A 19,321-nucleotide genomic window follows, 5' to 3' on the forward strand; every position below is an offset into this window, starting at 1 on the left:
GAAGAGGTTTCCTTCTCCTGAAGCGGGGGGCGCGCTGCGGGTGACCGCGCTCGGTTGCCCGAGTTGTGGTGGAAGAGATTGGTTGTTACGGAGAGGGGGCTGGGGCAGGGAAACGTCTGCTAATCCCCAGCTGTCCTGTCGGAAAGTCTGTGCGAAGGCAGAGGGAGGAGTGCGGGTACCTGGGGACAGATACAACGTGAGCTCCGGAGTTAAATGCTGCAGGTAGTGTCCCGGGGGCGCTTGGCACCTTTGCCTAAAAGTTGGAGGAAGTGGGAGTTCACAAGAGTTTCTGAAGAAGCAGCTAATGCTCAGTGTACCTGCCAAGACTGCAGTTTAAGCTAGTGTGAAATGATTAGGTAATCTGATAAAAAGAGCTCCTTGCAAAAATTAAGTTTAGTAAATCACAGTTATCACTTGTTTGTAGCTGTTTCAATGGTTTTATTTTTTTAGTCAAATGTATACAATTGTCTTTTGTATAAAAATGGATTGGCTGTGAGTGAACTGGTATTGATAAACTATTCTAATCAGCCCTTTAAAATCAAACAGGAAGTACAAGTAATAACAAACTTGGGATCTGGTTGTGCAAATGTCCATAATGTGGTTCCATTGAAGAGAAATTCAGGAAAGTGATTTATGCACGTAAACGTTTCTAGGCTAGAACTTTCATTTGAAAAAAATCATTTGAAATTATGTAAAGTTTAAGTTACGATGATAATATTTAAATGTTCGTAAAATGATGATTACTAGAACATCTAGTTAAAACAACAAAGGTTTTCTGTATCATATCTGAGGGGCACTGCTGGAGGGTTTTTTGTGCGGTTAGTAGTTTTCACCATACTTTATTTTCAGCATTTAATCTGTATGTTAAACTTTAATCTGCATCCCAAGCTTTTTGTCTGGTGTTTGTGGAGAAAGGTAGTGTTTAATTGTATATATCTAATACTATGTTTGATACTGCTTTAACTATTATGTGCTGGAGTCAAGCTTAAAATAGTTCTTTTGGTGGGAAAGAACTGGTCTCACTATTTACTGTAGAAAGTAAGTGCATTATGTCATAAAGCATAGTATCTCGTCTTCATTAGATAGTTTAACTTTGCAAATTAAATCTCTTATAACTTTATTCATTCCATGTTCTTAAACTAAGTTCTGCAGGATTGCTGAAGTTGAACTGTAGAGAGCAAGAACTGTAGGACTGGGAGGCTTCAATACTTTGTTTATCCCCAACAGTACACTGCAGCTAAACACACAGTAACTTTCCTTGCGTTTCCCCTTCGGTGTGCCTCAGCTCTCACCTGGGGAAACACCTTTCAGAAGCAGTATGTAATTCTCTTAGTTTCTTCATTAAGTCTGAGAAAAAAATCCAGATTGCAATAGTAATTTTTATTCTGTGGTCACCTGTTTGTTAGAGCTTGTGAGCAAATAATTTTCCTGAAGTTACCAAACAGTTGTTAGGTTTCTGATGAAATCATCACTACTAGGGTAGGTTCAGTTAAAGCAGATGTCTGGTAATGATAGGCTATGCATTATGTTGTCATAAGAAATTTAGGTCGTGGTCTGTTATGTGAACTTGTGCAAATGACGCTAGTTCTGCAGCAAAATGTCTATCATGCCCAGCATTACCTTTCTCTGATAATTCAAAATAGTTCTCCAATGGTATTCTCTCCACTGACTCCTCAAACCTTGCAGGCTATTTTTTGTTTTACACAAGCATTTAGATATCTGACCTGGCATAACAGCCCCATTTTGTGAGGTACTTATAAACTGCTGCTTCTCACTTATTTATATATCTCAGAGAGCTAATAGATAAAGCAAAAGAAGAACATATGAGGTGGGAATCTTAGAAGAAAAAGATTGAAAGCCTTGTGTGGTGCAAGTTGTCTTCAGTTCTGTTTCCTGCCATAAACAAAGTTGAATTCCAATCCTGTGCCTTAATTGCAAACCCACCCTGTTTGTATCAGAAAACACACTTTCCCCTATCAAAAAGCCAGGGGGGACGGACAGGCGCAGCTTAGGTAAAATGCCACCTCACATTTGCAAACCTGCTGTTTTCCTGGGCCTGGTTTGTCTCTTTCCTGCTCTTACGGCCCCATCTGAGTTTGAGAACTCTGCAAGTTGGAGTAAAAGAGAACCAAATGAGTCTGATTGCATTTTAAAATGCCTGTAGACTGGTTGGTGATATGTGAATGGTGTGTTGACTGTCTTGGATATGTAGGACGTAGAAACAGAGAAAATGGATTTGGAAGGCACCTTCAGATATCGCCTTGTCCAGCCCAGTTGCCCAAATTATGAGGTTACCTTATATACTGAGTAAATATTTCAGTCTACAAGAGGATCATCTACCACTTCATTACAATCTCTGAATGACTTTTTGATAACATCCTTCAGAGACAGGATATTCAGGTACTGTGTTACACTGTATCCACCTTAGCTGCAGCTTCTTTTCTTCAGAATCTAAAGCAATTTAAAGGACTCATTTTGCTTCAAAAAATTACATTCTTTAAAATTAGAGCTTTGCTGTCTCCCCCTTACTCAAAGACTGCTTGCTTGCAGGGTTTTTCCTCAGAGTTTGAAAAGAAAATGACTCTTCAGTTGAGTAGAATGTTTGCTTGCACCTGATAGATGTGAGATTTTATATGTAGGCTTGTAATAGTTGGTGGAACAAAATCCTTTTAAAATCTAATCCATAACTTGCAATGTGCCAATTATGGTATGTCACCCTGCCCGCGTAGGGGTAGAGGGAAGCACAGACTATGCTCTTTAATATTGGGGAGGTGCTAAAGATAGCTGCATATTACTTATAACAGAAAGGTACACGGTGGCTTAAATTGTTCCTTTGTTGCAGTGTTTTGCCTTCTTTTAGAATCCTCGCATACAGTTTAATTCAGAGCTGAAAGCAATCATTGCACTCTTAGGCAGTTTGCTCAGTTTCTGTCAAGGCACATAGCTCAAAAGAATACCATGTTATGTTTGAATAATATAATGCACATAAATATGTACAAAGTACACCTTAGTACTGTTTGCTTTTGTCTTCAGTAATACTCTCCTTTAAAATAAAGTTGATACTGCACCATGTGTACCAAAAAGAAGGAAAGACTTTCATGCTATATAAAACTTTGCAATATTTACAACTAATGTGCATGTACATTTACCTTGCACAATCCCTTAAAATAGCATTATGCTATTATGTTCAATTACTTGCTCTTTCCTTGCTTTTTATCTTTTCCTGTACTGCAGTTCTGACTCTAGGCTCTCTAAGACAGGGAGAACAGACATTTAGGATGTCTCAATGTCTCTAGACAAATACGTTTTAATGGCATAAATATATATATTTTTTCTGAAACTGTTATTTTAAGGAGCATATGTATGTTCATCTTGAAAACTCATTGTTGCAAAGAAGCTGCTATTCAATTGTAAAGAGGTGAAATTAATTGAAATACTAAAGCATAACTGATCTAATAGGTAAGAGTGACTGAAATATCTGCAGCATAGGAAGGTAAATCTGATTTTCTAAAACAGTTGATAAAGAAAAATGTTGCCAATTTTTAACCTTATCTGTGGGACCACCACTCTAAATCCAAACAGAAGTTTCATGTGACCTGAGAGTCTGAAAACAAAGCTCTAAGCAAGTAACAAGATCCTCAGCTTCTAACGTGTCAAAAGAAAATTAATTCAGTACAGTGCAGTTGAATGGACGTAATGTTTGGTTCCATTCCTTGAATGTTGATCCTTGAACAGATGCAGCTCAGGTTAGCAGTGATCAGTCCCTCATATCTAAAAACAGGTGTTATTAAACAATTGTCAGAAATTTCCAAGAGTAGTTCTTCATGTGTTTTGATGATATTCACTTTTGAGAAATGATATGCCACCATGTTTAAGAATGTGTTTCTTATCAGATGCTTGATTTGCCAGTGGACTCACCTGTTCCTCACCTGTTAAAATGCACTGGAAAACAAGAAGCTGTACCATTTTTTCCACTTTTTTAGCTCATTTAAAGTTTTTCTTTTTCTATTTCTTTTTCTTTCTTTTTTTTTTTTTTTTTACTGAATGCTGCCAGGTATGCTCTTCTACTATAAGGACAAGTGTGCCAAATCACTGGTCTACTGTGTGTTTCAAAAACAGACATTTTATGGCTAATGAAGTTTAGGGAGTTACTGCTTAAAACAAGACTGACATCAGGTGGTTTTCCAATGAGAGAGCATAATTACATTTGCATTACAGCACCTAACCAAAAAAAAGCCCCCTCTTCCTAACCTAGTTGGAAGTTGCTGGTAGCATGGGAGTCCCAGGAGGTTGATGTTTCTCAGCGTTGTTATTTGACACAGAGAAATTAGACTGGTCTGCACATGAAAAAGTGTAGTCCTTGAATTATACACCAACATAGCTACAGTAATGCAGTCTCCCCTGTGGATCCTCATGGGGTAGTTATTCTTTTAGAGCCATCAGTTCTCAAAAGTGGGGATTTATTGAGAAGTTGTCTTCTCTTTATCTGTGTTAGCATTTACATTTTACAGACTTACTGGCCTGTGTATGAGAGGACAAAGAGGTTTGGGAACCACTGATGTAAAGGAACAGGACCTTTCAACCTGTCCTTTACAGAGCCTATATTAATTTAACTTTGGTTTTAAAAAATAGTTTCTGATTCAAGTTAAAATTAGTATGAAAGTTTGTCTGCATAGGTGAGATCTGACTCTCAGATAAGAATAGAAGTTCTGCCTGTAGTCATCCGATCCTGATCTCTCTGTTGAAATAGCCAGTATGTGAGTACTAATTGTAGTGGTGGTTTTTCTGAAGTGCACTAAGATCACTAGCCCTTTTCTCACAGGGCGCTGAACGATCATTAAATGCTAATGACTTTTGATTACTGTTGACCTCAGTCAATTTGGAATTAGTGACCTAGAGACGAAAACTACTGTATCTTATTACCAATTTCCTGAGCTATCTGATCTTTTCTTTGTACGTCGGTTTTGGTAAGAGGCAGAATAGAATTAAAGTTGACCTCCACCTTAGAGAAACGGTTGAATGCTTTCAGGTTTGCAATATCATGTTTAGAAGCAAAAAAATGTTAGTCACTGAGAAAGAGAACTTTTTTTTTTAATCCCACAGATTGTCAGGAACGAAACTCAATATTAAATGAAATGGACAACCTGAAGTATTAGCGATGGGGAAGAAAAGTAATATTTGCCACTTTTAAATTTGTAGAAAAACAGTTTATCTCCTATAACCTTGAACTGAGTTTCTCATTTTGTAGTTGCAGGTTTTCTCATCTCAGAGCTCATTTGTAATTCTTGCTTTTTCTTTGAACTATCAAGAAGCAAATTAATGTTTAGAAGATAAATTGTGAATTCTGCTCTGGGATATTTTCTACCTGCAGTTACCAAACTATGACATTAGGGGATATATATCAATAGACTGGCAAAATCATATATTTTGTGTTGTGGTAAAGCTTATCATGTTATTCTGTTCCATTTGCACAGGAGAGAATGTTTGTATGATAACTCACAGTAGCAGTATCAAATATGAGACTCCAGCACTGTAGGCTGTGTACACCTAAACCTTATCCTATATAGTTATGTTTTATATGGGCTATCATTCGTGCAGCAAGCATGTTATTGAAATTATAATGAAAATACAAGTGCAACTTTAAACATATTTTTCTTTCTCATTTTAATATGGTAGCTATATTTATTTTGGTCCAGCTCAGAACAAAATCTTTAATTTTAAAAGCAAAACTTAACAGTGTAGAAGTCTTTTTTTGTATTAGATTGGCATGTTTTCAGCCTAAATATGAAGTTACTGAATGGGATCAGTTCACACTGAGGTTAAATAGTGAACTTTAAGTAGGTGAGCCAGAAAGTATCACAAAATAGTGACAGCAGGAGAGGTGGCATTTGTTTTAAGAACAGGTTCATGGTAAGCCTGCTTTGTCCCAGTAGGCTTCCAGGGATTCTTCACAGGCACATCAGTTCCCTTAAACCTTCTGGGAGCAAAGTCTCTCTCTTTTTTTTTTTTAATTGGTCTTTAATTATTGAAATTGATGAACTGGATTCCTACTCAACTTACCATTGTGGGCCTGCACTGCATTTAAAACAATCAGTTGAAATCCACCCAGAGGGAAACTTTAACATTATGCAAACATAGGAATAAATGGTTTCCGTATTCTTAAATGCAATGTTTTGTTTTGATTGCTTTGTCTCCAAAAGGATATTGTTGTAAAAATCAGAAGGGGGTAACGAAAATGACTGCAGATGTAAAAAGGCTTTTTGTAAGGATAGAATAAAAAGATTAAGCTTGCTCTGGTAAGAAGACCAATGAGAAGTTACATGCAGAGATATAGCCTACATACTAGCAAATAATACAAGAACAAGAGAATAAAAGGAAACTAAATATTGATTTTATTTTTTAGCTGTATTTACCTGTTTACTTGGCAGCTCAGGACTTTGGTTTTGTTTTCTTTAAAGCATTAAGGGGATTTGGGTGGAGGAAGAAAATGTAAAAAGTATCTCTGTGGGTAAAATCTTGCAAAGTGATTAAATCCTCACACTGTAAAACATAAGACAATCACTAAGCAGAGTTAGGAAGAATATTTGCCAGCAAGCATGTTACTAGAATAGCACAAGACCTATAGCAAAATAGCATGTAGCTATTTTGGACATCAACTGGAAGCTTCTAGTGCTTCAAGATGCAGCACTAGAAGAACCACTGCCTTGACTTTAAATTATGATTCTATTCTGATGCTATTCTACTCTTTCCAGCTTTTGTCAATTCTGAGAAAGGAACACTATTTTTTTTACCCTAAATTCTAGCTTCTCTGTGAGGCTTTACAATTTTACCCTTCTTTCTCTCTTTTATTCTTTTTTTTCAGTAGAAGACCTTTCTAAGTAAGACTTCAAGTCCAGCTTTTCCATGCAGCAGGTAGAAGCTGATACAATTTGGGTGTAGTTTCAGTGCTGCCAATCAGAAACTCGTGAAAGAGCAAGGACATTGGAAGATTTTGTTGACTGTAGTGCATTTTTACATAAGGAAATCAAGTCACATTTCCAAGTGATCATTTTTACAAACAGAAGGGTTGGAAGGGCAGTCAGGAAGAATTCTTTAAAGTGACTAAATAATTCACAGCCCAGGCTTCCTCATAAATAGAATTGGGCTCCTTAGCAATTTTTTTTTTATTGTACATGTCATCATTAAATGACTGATTAAAGTCAACTTAAATTCAATGAAAAGTAGCAATGTACAGGTAGATTTGTTAAACATTGACGTTGTGTATTTGGTTAATCAAGATTTACTTTCTAAAATGTGCTTCATAATAAGGGGAATCCAGAATTTAAACAAAGACTTTTAATAATGCATAGACATAATAACTGCCAACGGAGAGACTTGGCAACTTTACAAAAGAGAAATATATGCGTTTTCTCATTGCCTACTTGGAATTCATTCTTCTATTCAGGAACTAGTTGTGACAGAAAACTGGGGATTTTGATGAAATCTTGTTTTTTATGGAATTGCCTGGTTCATGATACTACATGAAAAACTGAGCTGTAGATATGAGATATAGGAAAAAACACAACCTATTAGAAGAAAAAAAAAAATTGGAGGGGGTAGACTTACTATTGCAGCATAAGAGACTGATGTAATATGAGGAAGAATACTTGTGTAAACCTGGAAATTAAATGATTTATCAATTGGAATTTATGTTTAGAAAGGTATAATCGCACTACTACCATGCTATTAAAAGTTGCACACCAAGTGTATGCCTCCTATGCCATCCTTCACAGTAGTCTCAAGGCACATTATGGTCTTAAAGGATAAAAAAAAACAGGGTGGCAGAAATATTACACAGATTTTTATTTAAAGAACAAAAGTGATATTTTGATTTTTAAGAATATTTCTCTGGGAGCTGATTTCCAGAGACTTATAAATTGCTCCTAATAATTTGAAGGGGAATGAGACTTGAGGCATAGTATCTCAGGCTTAGAATGTATTCCTTTGCTTAGTTTTTCACATCCGACATTTTAGATTTTCATTATGCCTGTGTTTAAATGTGGAATTTCCTACACCCTTCAAGTTAAAATATTTCTGGTTTGACTACAGTTATTTATAAAATAAAGATTTAGGTATCTTTGTGAAGTATTTTTTCCTTTTTTTTTAAGTTGCATTTATAAAGTTCTGTTAATGTAGAATTGATGAAGAAAAATGAGAACGACTGAAAAGGGTTGAGAACATATCATAAGAAATTTTCGGAGAAATGAATAGAAGATCTTCCAGTGAGAAAAGATCAATTTCCTTGATCCTCTCACCAGACTGATTCAAACTCTGGATTTTGACTAGGCTTTCGACAGGGAGTGTTTCGTGACTTACTTGTGCTGATTGCTAGCATATTGATTTGTAAAGAGAAAACCGTGTTATAGGAAAGTAGATGGAAATTGCCACGGAAGCAAAAAGAAGTGTTATGACTGGCACAAAGTCTTCAATTTTTTTTTGACTTAGTGTGTCTTATGATTGATGTATGACATCTTGTTTCTGAGTTAATAAAAAGTTTGGTGGAAGATATTTTTAAGAACTGTAAGAGGTTCATAATCTTTTGTAGGAACTTTTGGAGTCTATTGGGGGATCAACACCATCTATTTTCCTGTCATAGCAGACCAGGTTTTGCTGGGTGGTTTAAGAATAGGCAGAGAGAGCGGTTGGACTGACTTTTTATTTGCAGGGATAGACTTCTGTCCTGTCATATGGAAGTTATTTTCTTGTCTACTAGGTTCTGTGTGACTTCTGGATCCAGGCTGATCATCCTTCAGCTGTGGCTTGCTCTCTTCCTTCCCCAAGAAAGCAGAGTATGTTACATGTGCATTGTGTTTTACAGAGGTTGAAGGTATCGCTGGCTCCTACTGGTTCATGTTTACTTATTACTCTTTCCCAGACCGAGTTAACCAGTCGGTCTGTCTGTCATTCCATATTTCTTCTGAAGCCTCCCAGTGACCTTATCTGGTAATTAATCATGTATGTGTATAGTCTTTGGATTCGTATTGGTCAAAGGGTTTGAAAAAAATTTTTATGTACTTTAGTAATATATGAAACGGATGTATGGAATTAAAATCAAATCTCCCATATGACTCTCCCAGCCCTTGGAACCTTTACCCTTGTGCCATCTGCAATGTTAAAAATCAGATTTTCTGAAGAACACTCTTTTTTTTCTTTCTTGTATCTTTAAAGATTTTTAAACTTCTTCCGTCGTTCCTATGCAGAGGCAAAAAGGTTATTCTTGTAACTAGAAGGGCTGGAAACTTACTTAAGGAGGAAGAAAAAAATCACTTACAAACCTAACAAACTGAAATTTCATGCTGAGAATACCTGCTCTGACCACATTATAAGCTCTCAACTGTGAGCAGTTACAAACATCCCATCTGGGGAGTTGAGGTTTTTTTTCTCCTTTACTCCTCCTTTTGCCTCCACATTTCAACATGATTTAGACTGTTCATTTCTCTCCTAAATCAATCCGTCACAGATTAAAAAAAGAGGGGAGGGGGGAAGAAGATCTTGTTAGAAAATATTTCTTTGAAAATTGCATAACCTGACTCTAACCAAAGGAGGGGTGTATCTCAGCTCTTCAGTCACACCAGGCACAATCCACCATCTTCTTTTAAATTACCAGTGAAAGTGATTTTGCGCTAAGATGTTAGATTGTGAAATGGAGCAGCTGAGGCATGGACACGTTTCCCTGTATTTGCCCCTTCCATGAGCAGTAACCTCAGAGAGAGGGGGTGCAGCTGGAAATAATACCAACTCAAACCTGTGCAGCAAAAGGCAGGGGTTGGCTACTGCCAGTGGTTTTAGTTAGTGCTTAATTTGAAGGGTACCTCAGGGAGACTAGATAATCTGTGAAATACATGCACTTGGGTTTTAGAGTTCTTGGGTTTAAAGACATTCTGAAATACGGTTATGGAGCCATACCTGTGATTCCAGCAGTCGCAATGGTATTTCAGTAAATAGCCTGAATAACATTCCTATGCTTCAGTTTAGGTCAGTGGCAGGTTTTTGCCATGGATTTCAGCAAGGTCAGCCATTTTTCCACCCCTTCCTTCCCTTCTATTTCACTGCTGTACTCTTGTCCAGGAAAATCAATTAAGGCTAAATGGGGGTGTATTTATATTGACATCAAAGAGGATTTTTTCTTTAAAACTTGAAAAAAAGTATAGAATGATATTTGAACTATGGGTGATTAAAAAAAAATGATATTTTAAGGTTTGAAATGTTGCTATCTAATATTTTTTTCTTCTTTACTTTTTTTTTTCTAAGCAATTATGCATGCCAGTTTTTTAGACACTTGACCTACTACTAAGGAAATCCAATCTAAATTTAAGTCCTTAGTAAACTAATGACTGAAAATTAGGTTTCTTTCCAATTTAAATGGTTTGACTGGCTAAGCTTGTATCCTGTTTATTTCAAAAAGTAGTTACTAATGAAATCTGTGTGTGTTTGCATCTGAAGGAGTGATTTCTGCCTGAGACTCTCAAAGTCGTCTGGACTTTTTCATCTAACGCTTTGAAATATTGATTAAATATATTCACTCTGATTTGCTTGAAACTGATTTGCACATTTAGAAGTTCTCTTCTGAAGTGCTGCAGCCGTGTCTGGTGTAAGCCAGCCTAATTAACACTGCTTAGTGATTTGGGCCCCCTGTCAAAGGCTGTTACGTTATCTAGAAACATAAGGAGTTAAAGCTAAAGCTGTGACCTCATCTCTATTCATGTTACACTGGAATATAAACTGCACTGAAAGGGATTGTTTAACTGAATCGTTCTCTTTTCTGCTGCTGGTTAATTTAGTTTAATTTGGTTCTGATATTTATAGCTCTCCTTGCTGAACAAGTGTTACGGTAGGGATTTGTGGGAATACTACAGAATCATGCTAATATCAACTACATGTGGAAATAGCTCCCACAGAAATATTTAGACTCAGATATGTCTTTCTACCTGATTCAGGCTTGCTATTATTTCTCTGTGAAAATTCAAGAAGCATCAAGGAGATCCTGAAACATGCTTGCTGCTGGCCAGTCATGCACTTATGTAACTGTGCATGCAATTTCCTTTATTACTTAGCTCTACATATTAAATGAAGAGTGCAACTGCTGTCGCTTTAATGTTAGAGCTGTGTATGTTACAATAGGTGTCACTGTGCTGCTGGGTCCAATCATTATCGGTGACTTCAGCTATTGGCTCCGAAGGCTGGCTGCCTCCATCTGCAGGGCTGTAATACCTACTCTGTTCGGATCCGCTCAACACACAAGTTCAGCTGGCTGAGCTGGCTAGCAGTGCTACAGCACATCTTGCTCCTCTCTTTCAAAACGCCAGCACTGTAGCTGCATGCCTACCCTCTTTGCAGGGGGTAGCACTTTCAAGTGATTCGATATCAGGAAATCTGGGAAGAAATAAAACTGGCAGGAATGATGGGGATGTATTTAACAATTCAAGTACTGGATCAAACTTAAAGCCAGTTTCTTATTCGGTACCCTGGAAAGGTCACCTTGCCTTGCTGGAAAAGAAACAAACTCTCACCTCTGCTGCTCTATGTTTAACAGCTTACACTTGCATTTCTTAATGTTTGTAGCTAGTTCGGCTATCTAGCTATACAGACAAGTATACTCATGGTAGATGAGAAGGGAAAGAACATGAAATGTCTCACCTTCTTCTTGATGCTTCCAGAGACGGTCAAGAACAGGTCCAAGAAAAGCTCTAAGAAGGGAAATAGCAGCAGCAGTAGTAGCAGCAAATTGCCTCCAGTTTGCTATGAAATCATTACCCTGAAGACCAAAAAGAAGAAGAAGATGGCTGCTGATATTTTTCCCCGAAAGAAGCCAGCCAACACTAATACAACTGCTGTCCAGCAGTACCACCAGCAAAATCTCAATAACAACAACACTATCCCAGCACCTAATTGGCAAGGACTTTATCCAACCATCAGAGAGAGGTAAGTTCAGGACAGTTTATTTTTGCTGCTTAAATAGAGTGGTGAAAAGTATCAAAATGTTTGTAATGCTTACATTTAGTTTTTTGTTTGTATGCTGAATAAAATACAGTTTCTTTATTTTTCATTAAGCAAATATTCCAGTAATGGAAAAAATTTAATGTCTCTTTTTCAGACAGTGCAGCAGTTTGTCTTGAGTAAATAAAAGTGTTGCTGCAACATACCAGTAAAGATTTGCTTTTAGACCTTAGTGGAGATTTTCAGTGATACATGCTTTTGATTTTGATTTTTACTTTCTGAAAAGTTTTCATAAGTTTGTTTTTTTATTATTCCCCCAACCTTGCTTTTTTCCCAGTATATTTGTGTGATGATGTGTAAAGTAGTTTAAAACAAAGTGTGACCTGCTTTTCTTTCTACTAACATGCAACTTTACGGTGTTAACGAGTTTATTCTCTTGGGTTTGGGGCAAGCATGGAGTTATTGGGCACCATAAATTAACACATTGCTTCTGTTTGTAGAAATGCAGTGATGTTCAACAATGATTTGATGGCAGATGTTCATTTTGTGGTCGGGCCACCAGGTGTGACCCAGCGGTTGCCAGGACACAAAGTAAGCAACAGCTGCATTTGCAGCTCGGACGGGAGGATAGCCAGGGAGCTCCCACGGTTACACCAGCACGTACCGTGGGAGACTCAGCTCTTCCGGGGCAGACGTAATTCTGTATTTTAAAAAGTTACATCCAGTGAAATACTCTGTCCTTTACCTTTCTTTGTATTTCCAGTTAAATACTATATTTGTCATGATAAGACATTCACTGTAAAGTTAAGAATACCACTTGTTCTGTTGATTAATATTACTCTTGAGAAGTTTTTCTGGAAATAGGAAACTTCCGTAATGGATGTGAGCGTTTTCCAGTAGCTAATGCATGTATGCCCAAGAGAAGTAAATGCAAAGAAAATATATGTCATTTTGTTCTTAAGTTTGACTTTCTCACATAAGCGTGTCTAGTGTCAGTTGGTGAAGCCAGTGTCAGAGTGGCTCTCCCACATTGTTTTTATTGGTAGTGCTTTCAGTTTAAAGCATGAAATAAGATTTCCCTCTTTCAACAGTATGTCCTAGCTGTTGGGAGCTCTGTATTCCATGCAATGTTTTATGGAGAGCTTGCTGAGGACAAAGATGAAATCCGTATACCAGATGTTGAGCCTGCTGCTTTTCTCGCTATGCTGAAGTAAGCATCATTCATCTGCTAGATATATATTTCTTTATGATGTATACATACACTAATGTCACAGTTAAAGTATTAGATGAGTATATGCAGACAGAAAGCAGTTGTTTAAAAATATTCTTCCTTTTGTGCTCCAAGTATTTCAAACTTCTGTTTTTACCTCATTTTGGTCTCCCCCTCTACTCCGAGGCATACATATATTAGGCTAATGTAGGCAGTTATAAATAATGACTTTGACAGGGGATCTTTGGGCACATTGTATACTGTAATGCCTATTGATTTGATTTGTCACTACACATGTTACACAAAGGAATGGAGTTACTAAAAAGAATTGTCAGCTGTAACAAAAAACCTGTTCTACTTTGCAAGCATAGTGAAAAGTTTAAAAAAAAAACATCAGAATGGCTGGGTTTGTATTTTGACATAATTCCAGCTCTTTTGTAAACTTGCTGTATGTAGGACTTGTCTTAGAAAAACAATCCTAAATTACAGAATACAGCTTCTGAAAATTAAATTTCTGCTCATATATCATATTGATGCGTTTGGAAAGTGATTTAAAGGGCTATTTAAATGAATGGGGTTTTATTTGACTCATGGGAAGGAAGACAGTTTACATAATCACTATTTTTCTGTGTATTTCATTCTTCCTGCAAACTGCATAGGAACTGTTATCTTTTTCTAAGTGAACACAATGAAACAGTTTCCCTGCTGAATTGCCCTTGAATGTATCTAGAAACTCCAATTTTTAAAGAGAAATTCCTTGTCACAGGAATGCTATGGCTTTTGAGATTTTTTTCTCTTCAGCTTTAGCAACTGTCATTGCTTTGAGCTGAAGAATATACATCAGTAGCTGATGGTAACCTTCTAATATACTGCAGATTTTATTGCATATAGTGGTGTAATCACTAGCTGACAATTTAATGTATTTCATAGACTGTTTTGACTAGCTTGCAACTGTGGAATAGTTTCCTTTTTTTTTCTTGTGTATTTCAGTGGCACTGTAGGTGAACGTTCAAAGTTGCATATAGAGTTTGTTGCATAGAGTTTTTAGAGGTCAACATGAACATCAGAAATGTTTTGAACATAGTAGCTGCCAGGAAAAGCTGAACTCGCACAGCTGTTGTATGGGTCTGGAATATAAAGTTAAGATATAATATTATGTAGGTAGGTGCATTACAGATCCCTGTTTTGGGCCTTTTCTGGTTTTGCGGGTGTTTTTTGCAGAGCTTAGACTTGTGCTTTACTTTCATACAGAATTCTAGAAGGCACAAATATGAGATGCTTGGGTTTCCCCCCCGTCGCCTTCCTTTTTGAACAGCAAATCTATTTCGCTGTGGCTAAATGTGATTTGTCATGTAAAAACTGAATGTTTTTTGAATTTGTCAGTGTTTTGAAGAAATGTGTTTAGAGAGCAAACCTAAAAAAGAGAACATCAATACCAACACCTAGGGCATGGCGAATGATTTTTCCTGTGGCAATTTAGGAAACTATCTTTGAGAGCATGGCCAGAACCATGGAATTCTTTATTCTTTAAGCTTTTATTTTAAAAAGCAAAAACCCACAAACTTTTTGTCTTTGTGGATGTTGAGATAACCTTCCCAGTGCAAACTTTGTGATGCGGTCTGCCTGTACCTGCAGAGTGCTCCAGTGTCTGCGGATGGCAGGGCTGCCTGCAGCCGTGGTGGTGCAGCAGAGGGGAAGGGATGCAGTGCAGCATTCCACTCATCTCATGATCTGGAGCATGTGCTGCACTGGGTGGAGCTTGTGGGGGAGCTACAGCCCCCTTCCCTCCTCTGCCCCCCCCCCGCCCCCGGCCCCGGAAATCCTCCCCATGAGTGCTCCTTGTAATGGCTGTGAGCAGTGGAAAGCAGAAGGCTGAAAACACTGAGGCTAAAAAGGAAAAGACTTTCACCCATCCCAAAGTAGTCCTCTCCTTTGCACACTCTTTTGCATAGTCAGGAGAGGTGCAGCGCAATCTGCATAAGAAAATACATACAAATAGAAAATACAAATTTTTTTCCTGGACAGTGAATTCTTATACCATAAATATTATTTGTCTTTAACTGTGTAGTGTGCATATTGATGACAAATATGAGTCAAAGTATTGCTTAGATATAACATATTATTTAATATAGTCTCTACTGATAGACAGTAATTATTCCTCCATTAAAATTGATTTGGCTGTTCTCTACAGTTTTAAAAATAGGGTTAAGAGGTTGTTAAATTCATACTCTGATCCACTGAATTGGTATTTTTAATGTATTATATTTTATCTTAATCTTGACTGTTAAAGTTAGAACCATGGTCTCATTTTTAACCCAGGATGGAGTGTATTACTAAAACATCAAACCCTGTGGTTTAGCTGCAGAATCCTCTTGTTCAAGAAAAGGTTGGAACTGGAATATCAGCAGTTGTAGTCCAGAATTGAGGTGCATTGGCAGAGTGAGAGGTGTGGAATATTGCTGATCTGTGCTATGTCTGTTGTTAATCAGTGATATTAGTTCTTCACTTTCATGAATATTAAACTAACAACTTTTGTACTATTTAAATTTAAAACAGATGTCATAATTCTCTGCAGTATTAGCAGGCAAAGAGAAGTAATAGAAGGGAGAAAAGAGCTGGAATCATAAAAACAAATGAATTGAAATACTGAACGTTTTTTGGACAGTAAAGGACCTAAGCCTGTAATCTGTGACCTCTAGTTGTGATCTTTGTTGGTACAAATAGCCCAGCTGAAACCAAGTAATAACGGCAGAAAGGGTTGGGCCTGTGTTAGCATTCTTTCTCTCTGTAACCACTTATATTTTGTTATATTGCTTGGGCAGTATCTACTCTAAGCGTATTTTCAAAGTATGACTTGGAGAAGAGCATTCTTACAAGTTCATTTTAACCACAGATCCAATTTTACCAGAATTTATTCTACCCTAGAAATCATAACTACTCTTTAGTATTTTCCTCATTACTATCTTTTTCATCACTAACTAGAAATGACTTGCAGGTCAGAATCTCAGTCAATCACACTATACCTGCAAAAATATAAATCAAGATATTTACAGCTATAATAAGATCAGTGTAAGTACTAATTCCATTTTATAAGCACATTCTGCTCTGCAAAATGCATTGTGTTGGGAAACTTGCTAACTGGAACATTTGAATTAGTACAGGGTTGCATTTAACTTCAGTTTTACTGGAGAAAGTCATGGTGATCAGCCGCAACTATCAAGACTTCTTTATTCACATGAAGAGTAAAATTGTGTCTAGTGTGGTTTTAACACATTGCATTTACCAACTGCAAATGGGGCCCTGAAGCATGAGACATTAAAAAAACAAATTCTACATTTCTTCATTTCCCTATGAGTAATGAATCTCAGCAGTTTAGTCACATAAATATAATTTAACTTTCATCTCTTCCACCACACTAGCCTAGCAGTAAAGCCTTTTTTCCCCTTATGCACTGAGACTGTGAGAAAACACTGTGTTATTGGAGGTAGGATGTTGTAAGCATTAATAAAGACACAGAATTCTTATTTTCAGGTTTGCTTTTTCTATGGGTTTCATCATCCTCTAACAAAACCCAGTAGTTCTAAAGTATGAAGATGGGCAGCCTCTGATGTACTCGGATAGCATTTTACTTCTGACAGACTAGTTAACTATCTCAGTAAATCATAAAAATTCATCATCATGAGACATACAGTCCTAGTCCTCTTTGTAACACATGTTCCAGACTGTGGTATGTTTGCCATATACATTAGCCATTCAGGAGCTATCTCCTGGGAGAGATAGCCTCTCATTAGTCAAAGAGTGTCCTGAAGGAGAACAGAGCTGGAGGGGGCCATAGTTTGTAAATGCAACCAGCATCTATTTAGTCTGTGCCTCAAATGCAAAATCTTACTCACCTTAGATGTAAGCCTGTTGACTTCCATGGCCTTATATCAGTGGTGAATTTGGCTTGTACCTTCTTTATGAATTTAATGGATGTTCTCCAAAGGCACTGTTTAGTTCCAATGTGGAGTCATTTAGGAATTCTTTGTTTCTAGTTTTCAGATGTTGTTGACAAATAGTGTTTTTTGCATTAAGCAGTAGTATTACATGCATGTGTTTTATTTCAGATACATATATTGTGATGAAATTGATCTGGCTGCAGATACCGTATTGGCCACTCTTTATGCTGCAAAGAAGTATATTGTCCCTCATCTTGCCCGCGCCTGTGTCAACTTCCTAGAGACAAGTCTAAGTGCAAAGAATGCCTGTGTGCTGCTTTCCCAGAGCTGCTTATTTGAGGAACCTGACCTGACCCAGCGTTGCTGGGAAGTGATTGATGCCCAAGCCGAGCTGGCTTTGAAATCTGAGGGATTCTGTGACATTGATTTTCAGACACTCGAAAGCATTCTCCGAAGGGAGACTCTGAATGCCAAAGAAATTGTTGTTTTCGAAGCAGCTCTGAACTGGGCTGAAGTCGAGTGTCAGCGACAAGAGCTAACCGCTACCATAGAGAATAAGCGCAAGGTCCTAGGAAAGGCTCTGTACCTGATACGCATCCCTACCATGGCACTCGATGACTTTGCAAATGGTGCTGCTCAGTCTGGGATTCTGACTCTCAATGAAACCAATGATATCTTCCTTTGGTATACGGCAGCCAAAAAGCCAGAGTTGCAATTTGTAAGCAAGCCCCGGAAAGGCCTCGTTCCTCAGCGATGCCACCGTTTCCAGTCCTGTGCTTACCGCAGCAACCAGTGGCGTTACAGAGGCCGATGTGACAGCATTCAGTTTGCTGTTGATAAGAGAGTGTTTATTGCTGGTTTTGGGCTGTATGGCTCCAGCTGTGGATCAGCAGAATACAGCGCCAAGATTGAACTCAAACGACAAGGAGTTATACTAGGCCAGAACTTGAGTAAATATTTCTCAGATGGTTCTAGTAACACTTTTCCCGTGTGGTTTGAATATCCAGTGCAGATTGAGCCTGACACCTTTTACACAGCTAGTGTGATTCTGGATGGTAATGAACTAAGTTATTTTGGACAAGAAGGAATGACAGAAGTTCAGTGTGGGAAAGTGACTGTTCAGTTTCAGTGCTCTTCAGACAGTACAAATGGCACTGGCGTACAGGGAGGGCAGATTCCCGAACTCATATTTTATGCTTGAGTGAAACTGTGTGGAGAAGAAGCATTTTGCTATGAAGAACCTGTCTGGTTCAGACCTACTGATGCTTAGCTTTTTATCTGCAGATATGTGATCAGTACAGGTAATATGTAACTAAATGCTGTGGACAAGTTGCTGGCTTGCTGTACTTGTAACAGTGTTGGTGATAAAGTTTAAGTGTAATATTTAACTCTAAACTGGAACTCTTAGGAACAAGCAAGTTTTAAAACCTTTGTAAGAGAGGCATGTTCCTGTATGCCGGTGATGCTGACCCTTCCTTTGTTGATGCACCTGTAATTATCAGAGGATGCCTCCGTCTTGTCTCGCAGGTTCTAGGACTCCTTACGCTAAACACTGTCTTCAGTGATCAGTTCTTCTCTTTCTTCACTTCTTGCTCTCTGTCAGTATTTTAGCAGGAGAGGGGAAGAAAGTAGAGAACCTTGTTTTATGGTGCTCTCTTCTGTCTGCTCTTCAGACTTAAGAGATCCTAATAAGCTGGACGACTTTTTATCCTGGTGGCTGAAAGATGCACCTCAGCAGTAAACAGAAAAAACACTGGTTATGCCTTCATCAAGTGAGATTCTCCCATGGCCAGCTGTTTGGGATAGCTGCAGGAGGAGAGGGCCAGGGAGAGAAGTAAGGAGCTTTCCAGAAGCTACACAGCATGCTGATCCCAGTGCATGGACACGCTTACAGTGAAGGATCTGGGCTTGACTGGTTCCCCTCAGAGTTCATGTTCTAGGAATTCCACCTGGAAGGCAGGGAAGTACTTGCATGTGCACAAATTGTGTAGGAAGCTTTTAAACTTTTACTCCCATGACCTAGTTTTGCTATATTTAGGTTGAATTACTATTTAAATGGCTTTTGTTTGAACCCTTGCTAAGTAAATGGGGGGGGGGGTAACACCTAGCATCCGATACAAGTTAGTTGGTTTTTTTTTTTCCTTGTAGGTCTTTTTCTTCCTTCAAAACATTTTAGAGGCAGATTGTAGAGGAGCAA

At 37.9% G+C, this 19,321-nt stretch overlaps 1 protein-coding gene across 1 annotated transcript; it reads left to right on the top strand.

Moving 5' to 3' along the window:
• The first annotated feature begins 11,638 nt into the window (after positions 1 to 11,638).
• Positions 11,639 to 18,325, top strand: BTBD3 (BTB domain containing 3). Its single transcript, XM_026064174.1, has 4 exons — positions 11,639 to 11,961; positions 12,477 to 12,567; positions 13,068 to 13,186; positions 17,293 to 18,325. Exons 1-4 carry the CDS (start codon positions 11,639 to 11,641, stop codon positions 18,323 to 18,325), a joined length of 1,566 nt encoding a protein of 521 aa, XP_025919959.1.
• The last annotated feature ends 996 nt before the right edge of the window (positions 18,326 to 19,321 follow it).

The sequence above is a fragment of the Apteryx rowi genome, unplaced genomic scaffold (genome assembly GCF_003343035.1).
Source record: "Apteryx rowi isolate R43461 unplaced genomic scaffold, aptRow1 scaffold_21, whole genome shotgun sequence".
Classification (NCBI taxonomy): Eukaryota; Metazoa; Chordata; class Aves; order Apterygiformes; family Apterygidae; genus Apteryx; species Apteryx rowi.

Excerpts from the sequence above, each read along its gene's own strand:
- BTBD3 (XM_026064174.1), top strand. The coding sequence starts at position 11,639 with ATGGTAGATGAGAAGGGAAAGAACATGAAATGTCTCACCTTCTTCTTG. Across the intron at positions 11,962-12,476 it reads TATCCAACCATCAGAGAGAG|AAATGCAGTGATGTTCAACA; the intron begins GTAAGTTCAGGA and ends TTCTGTTTGTAG. Across the intron at positions 12,568-13,067 it reads AGCGGTTGCCAGGACACAAA|TATGTCCTAGCTGTTGGGAG; the intron begins GTAAGCAACAGC and ends CTCTTTCAACAG.